The sequence below is a fragment of the Microtus oregoni genome, unplaced genomic scaffold (genome assembly GCF_018167655.1).
Source record: "Microtus oregoni isolate MIOR12 unplaced genomic scaffold, Mior012 000047F_ref0000412, whole genome shotgun sequence".
NCBI lineage: Eukaryota > Metazoa > Chordata > Mammalia > Rodentia > Cricetidae > Microtus > Microtus oregoni.
In genome coordinates, this window is record NW_024543221.1 from 15858204 (window position 1) to 15864454 (window position 6251).

Below are 6251 nucleotides of genomic sequence, written 5' to 3' on the forward strand. Positions count from 1 at the left end.
TAATGTTTACAGTGACCTGAGCTTATTTACAACTGCTTCTCAAATGGCCCTATCTTGTTTTCCATAATTAAGAATTCTGCTTAAAGAGATTGTGACCTACATTAGGCTGCACAGCTGTAAGGGGTGGGGGTGGGAGCGGATATTTTCAGCTGGAGCCCAAATCTCCTCTCTCCTTCTTAGTCTCTTGGGTTTTCCACTAGCTGACAAGGGACACAGAGAAGATCCACCCACTTCTCTGTCACAGCAGGGCCTGGGGGACCATGTCCCTCATCCCATGGTTCCGGTGGAATGACGCCCCGCCCCGGCTGTCAGCCCGGAGCCCAGCTGAGATGGTGCTGGAGACACTTATGATGGAGCTGGCTGGGCAGATGCGCGAGGTGGAAAGGCAGCAGAGGGAGCGTCGCAATGCAGTCAGGAAGATCTGCACGGGAGTTGACTACAGCTGGCTGGCCAGCGCGCCCAGGCCCACCTATGACCTCAGCCCTGCTGAACGGCTGCAGCTGGAGGATGTATGTGCCAAGATCCACCCATCCTACTGTGGGCCTGCCATCCTCAGGTAACCCTAGCATTGCCCTGGGGACCAACTGTGACCTGAGGGCTCCAGAGAGGGTAACTGCTGTTGCAGCTGCCTGAGGCACTAGGAGCCGAGCCAGAGGGCATGAGTGGCCCAGATACATGTTAGCTGGGATAGGGCAGGAAAAGGAACCCAAAGGGCATATGCGGGGGGGGGGGGGGCTTCTTCTGGGGCTGGAAGCAGATCCTGGAGGCCCTCAGGTTATGATGGGTGAGGCTCAAAGCCCATAAACCCTCTCCTCCCCTCCTGGGTGGTCAGGAAGCTGGCACTAAGAACATCTCCTTTGTCATCTATTATCTTCTATGTCCCTGCTGCTTCTGCATCAGGATTCCTTCCTTAGGACCTTTCCCCTCAATCTCTCCAAAGCTAGTGTCTTAATTATTCTGTTTCAGCCTGAGGTGTGAGTGTGTGTTTGGGGGAGAGGGAACATGGCTCAGAGAATATGTGAGAGTACAGGCACCAAACATGTAAAGCTTGGGTACAGCCAGATCCAGAGCTTAAACCACCTCCCTGAAGCTGTGACCCATCTAGCTCTGTCCACATTGAATTGGCAAAGGCAGTCCAAAACCAGGAATGGTTCCAAAGGAGGAGAAGTTCCTCGTTGGCGTTTCTCTTTGTGGAGGACAAATCTATACAGCTAATAGTGTTAACCCCAACTCCTGCAATGGCTGCCACTACCTGTCCATTCTGTGCTCTCTCTTTGAAATGCTCCCCCAAAGAGGGCTTTGCCTTTATTTTCCCCCTTTGGTTTTGTGGTCTTCTTGCTGGCTGCCTTCCGTTCAGACCGCTGTCTCCCATTTTCCTGGTTCTACATGATGGGAGTCCCTGAAAGTATTCAGAAGAGAGTGTGGGGCTGAGGTGGAAAGCCACAGTGAGGGGACAGCCGTGTTGCCTCCTGGCTTTCCTCTCTGCCCCTGTTGAGTGCTGGCTCTCTAGAGGGTGGAGGAAGGCAAGGATCAGACGGATGATTCTTGAGCTCCAGGGAGAAATCTTCATGGCAGAGGAAGCAGCTCTGGAGACACACAAGGACCAAGGAGGCACAATTGTCCTTCCTGCTGAGGAAGAAGAAGGGCCCCTGTGATAGCACAGTGTGTCTATCATCCTGAAGAGACATGGAGCTGGGGGAGATGGGACTCTGTGATTACACACAATGACATAACCAGACATGCATCTCAGAGCAATCACCAGGACAGGTGGGACACAGAAAGTCTTACACAGCCAAGCTGCGTTCTCAGTGTGTACCTTTGAGGACTCTGCCCCTTCCCCAGCCTTAGGCTAGTGTCAGGTTACTTTGTCCGTGAGCGTGAACCTTGCAAAAAGGCAGGAAATCGAGGCTCAGAGGTGAACAGAGCTAGGATTTGAGCTCAGTATTGACTGGGACAAGAGTAAGGCAGGGAGTTCCCTGCATGTGGGATGCTCAGCCCACCACGTCGTCCCTGCAGGTTCCGACAGCTGCTGGCCGAGAGGGAGCCCGAGGTGCAGGAGGTGGCGCGGCTCTTCCGCTCCGTGCTGCAGGAGGCCCTGGAGAAGTCGAAGCAGGAGGAGGAAGCCCATAAACTGACGCGTCAGTGGAGTTTGAGGCCTCGCGGCAGCTTATCATCCTCCTTTAAAAGCCGTGCACGCATCGCCCCCTTCGCCAGTGACATCAGGACCATCTCGGAGGACGTGGAGCGCGATGCGCCACCCCCGCCACGTACCTGGAGCATGCCGGAGTTCAGGGCGCCCCAGGCCGACTGACCTCCGTGGGCAGGCACCTACTGGAGGGAATGACAGGCCGGTGACCAGGTTGCCGGTGCTGGAACTTCCCCACCTATCCCGAAGACCCACCAAGCAGCACTGCTGACCACCGAGCTGCCTACCCCACGGAGCACAACTGCTTGGCTACAGGGAGGAGTCAGGACTTGAGCCCTATTCCTCCCCAATAAGGTCTCCAGGTCCCAGGCTGATGCAGGCATAAGGCCTTCTCATCTCCTACCACTGTCTAGAACAGGGGACAAGCGTCTGCCTCCTCCTCAGGGCTTGCATCCTCATCCCAATTCTGGGATGCCCTATTCACCCCCATCCATTCAGGGCATGTTTTCTGACGACCAGATGACACTCACTGCAGGGTAGCCACAGTCTCGTAGTCCAGGACAGCTGGTGGGGACCACAGAGACTGTTCAACTCACTCTTGAGCTAGCGATAAAAATGGGGACTCCCAAGGGTCTCACTGCTTATGCCTTGACCTGGTCCCTCTAGTGTGGAACTGATCCTGCCTCTGAGGACCAATGGCTACATCTCCAGCTGCTGTATGTAGTCTTACCTATTCCTTACCACCACACGGGCCAGGTTGGGGTCAAGGCTGCTCTCCAGGAAAAGTAGTTAGGAATAGTTAGGATGATCACGACCCCCACGGTGTCATCGTGTGGAGTGTGGCCAATTCAGTTAGGGCTTGGAAGCCTCCAGACCCTGCTGCTAGAGCGGAGGCCTCTGCTCACACCTGCCCTCCAGTTTTCCTAGGAAGTGAGGTCACCTCCAGTGTCTGAGCGACCAGTCCCACGTAGTGTCCCACAGCTTCATGCTCTAACTGACGGCACACGTGTGGGAGGCCTGTGAAAAATCTGGAAGGCGAGGTGCCCCCACACACTCTGGGCTAGAAGTGGGGTTCAGGGTAGTGGGTGAGCTAAGTGTCTGTCTCCAATTCCCAGTGCATGTCCAGAAAACACAAGTGAACCTTATAATAGTGCAAATAAAATGCCAGGGGAGGGAAAAAGCACCAGGGAATGCATGTAGTCCCAGGCTCAGTGGGATGTCTCCGTGTGTGTGTGTGTGTGTGTGTGTGCGCGCGCGCGTGTGTGTCTCCCCTTCCTTCTCCTTCTCTCTTCTCCTCTTCCTCCCTTCCTCTCCACTCCTCCCTCCTCTTCCTCTCTTCCTTCAAGACAGGATCCGACTATTCTGACTGGCTGGTCAAACGGTTCTTCTGCTTCAGTCTCTTGAGTGTTGAGGCCACAGAATGGACACTCCTTTTAGGGATCTGGGTTTAGGTGACTTCCCTGGAATCGGGATTGAGAGTGACAGGGTGACGCCTTTCATCCACGTTGTCAGGATGAAGGAGCCGACTGGCTCATTAGTGTAACCCCTTCTAAATAAAAACACCTTGAACGTACTTTCACTAGAAGATACTGAAAAGTTCATTCCGCTGTCAAGCTTGGGATGGAGACCCAAAGGGACCTGTGTTGTGTGATGGGAGCTCACTTTGATTCCGTGGGTTTGTGGATGCTTCAGCTGTGACACCCAGAACTGAAAAGACTTTGAAAGAAGTCTACAGTTGGGAGGAAATGCTGAGGGAGATGGAGCTCACTGGGCACCCTGGCTGAGGCCCTCACTGTGAGGGAGGGAGGGAGGGAGGGAGGGAGGGAGGGAGGGAGGGAGGGAAGGAGGTTCAGAGGCACCCTTGGAGGAAGACTGATTTCTTCTTCCAGGTCTCACCGAAGGAAAGGAAAGCCTGAGGTGTTGAACTTGCTTTTGAATGACAGGCAGGGCAGCCCACGGCCCTGTCAGCCTCCTCAGTGCTGTTCTGCTTTGTCCTGTTTCAGCTGTGACATGCAAGCCCGCAAGGGTTCCGCAGCCAGCTCTCTGCACCCAGGCAGTTGAAGGGCTTAGTGGCTCTCGCTGCCATTTCTACCTAAACTCAGGAACAGCAAACAAAAGTGTCTGACACGCAACTGGTGGTGGGGGTGGGAAGGCTGGATGCCTAGAACAAAGATGGATTCCCTCTGCAGCCTTTGCCTGCTAAGCTGGGGCTGGAGCTGCACTATCTGATAACTGCGTTTGATTTGTGGGGTTTTTATTTGTTATGAAAACTTCCAAGTACTAGAAAGTAAAGGGAGCTTGAATAGTTATTAATATTAATAACTAAGATTTCAATCAGTTATCTGGGCAGACACTTTAATATGAATCTCAGTTATATTTCTGCACTCTGGAATACTTCAGTATGCTCTGTAAAGAGAAGATCCCAGAAGGTGGGGTAAGAAAAGAATGACTGGGAATGTGGCACATGCTTTTGTCTGAGCACTCGAGAGGCAGAGGCAGGCGGATCTCTGAGTTCCAGGGCAGCCTGGTCTACAAGGCGAGTTCCAGGACAGCCAGGGATACACAGAAAAACACCCTTAAAAAATATTATGTTATTATATGTGTGTGTGAAACATTGGTGTTCTAACTGCTAATAATATTAACACTAACTCTTTCACATTATCTAATAACGAGCCCGCACTGAAATTACCTAGATAGACTTCCTCCAACATACGACTCCTGCGGTTTGTTTCTAAGAACTAGGGTCCATAAAATCCCTCACATCGACAGGAAGTTAGGATTGATTTTCACTCAGTCGTAGTGTTCTGGACTCCTACAATGGAGTGTTGTTTGTGGGGCACCCTGGTGATGAAGAGCTAATAAAGGACAGTGACCCTGAGAGTCTCTAAAGATGCTCTCTGCTCAGATCGTCATCGTGGCTGTTTGGGAAAAATTCCTCAACACAGCCAAGATTCTCTCTAATTCTCTGAAATAATGTCCGCAACAGTACCGAAAATACAGCGGTTTGGATGTGGGTGCTCTCGTGAGGGTCTGACTTAAGGCGTGGTCAGCAGCTGTGGGTGTGGCCAGGAAAGACGCTCTAGGGCACCTCCCTTCCTCAGGGTAGTCTGTGGACTGAACCATCACTGATGGCATGATGTGGGGTATGAGGCCTTGCTGGAGGACTGGGGGGTCACTGGGCTCTGTCCCTGGCCTCTTCACCTGCCCCTCCCTCCACTTTCTCAGATCCAGGATGCCCTTCCGTCTAATGCTCCGCCTCACCACAGGCCCAGGTCAGTGAGGCAGAGCGAGCGTGAAACTTCCAAAGCTGTGAGCCGAGCCGAGTCCTTCCTCCTCCATGTTTCCGGGGTAAAATGTCCTGGGATGGGAGAGTAAGCACCACACTTAATCTGCTTTGTGTTCGAAGCCGCTCCTTGCCACACCCATTTGCGGTGTGTCTCTGAGCTTGCAAATAGCAACGAAAAACCATTTCCTCTTTCTTCTCATTAGAGACAGGACTAAAATCCATTAAATAATTGAGGGGAAATAGCCATAACCATAACCGTAAAGGCAGGTAATGAAAAAAAAAGGATTTTATTTTATTTTATTGCCGGGTTAAGGAGAAAATCCAAGGCTCTACCGTGGTAGGCAAGCATTCCACAGCATCTTCACTGCGGCCGATGTCCACGTCAGATGCCCTCATTCTAAAGTTTGCCACGTTAGAAAGCATTCAACCAGTAACCAACAAAGCATGCTGCTTCAAAGTTTATCCGATAAACCAGCTTTTAGACAATCCTCTGCACGTGTTTCTAGTGCAAGCGCACATATACATGTGTCTGGAAATTAACTCCTGCTGCTTTCTGCGTTGTCATGTGTATTATATTAAATCAACACCGTGAGATCTAAAGGTGCTAACCGAAAAATAGAAATGCTTGCTAAAACTTTTCTCCACCATAGTTAAAAGAAAACTAATAGCCGGGCGGTGGTGGCGCACGCCTTTAATCCCAGCACTCGGGAGGCAGAGGCAGGCGGATCTCTGTGAGTTCGAGGCCAGCCTGGTCTACAAGAGCTAGTTCCAGGACAGGAACCAAAAGCTACGGAGAAACCCTGTCTCGAAAAATCAAAA

General features: G+C 52.0%; 1 protein-coding gene across 2 annotated transcripts; it reads left to right on the forward strand.

The window, feature by feature from the left end:
- The first annotated feature begins 260 nt into the window (after positions 1–260).
- Positions 261–3625, forward strand: Rd3 (RD3 regulator of GUCY2D). Of its 2 annotated transcripts, none has more exons than XM_041635466.1 (2): positions 261–556; positions 2017–3625. In XM_041635466.1, the coding sequence occupies exons 1-2, from the start codon at positions 261–263 to the stop codon at positions 2309–2311; spliced, it is 591 nt and encodes a 196-aa protein (XP_041491400.1). In that variant the 3' UTR covers positions 2312–3625. The 2 variants fall into 2 exon arrangements, with proteins under 2 accessions (XP_041491400.1, XP_041491401.1); XM_041635467.1 differs by having other exon boundaries at positions 261–483; positions 2014–2269.
- Positions 3626–6251: the final 2626 nt, after the last annotated feature.

What these genes read in the sequence shown, in the direction of transcription:
- Rd3 (XM_041635466.1), top strand. Translation starts at nt 261, where the DNA reads ATGTCCCTCATCCCATGGTTCCGGTGGAATGACGCCCCGCCCCGGCTG. An exon ending in TGTGGGCCTGCCATCCTCAG is followed by an intron (nt 557 to 2,016) that starts GTAACCCTAGCA and finishes TCGTCCCTGCAG; the next exon opens with GTTCCGACAGCTGCTGGCCG.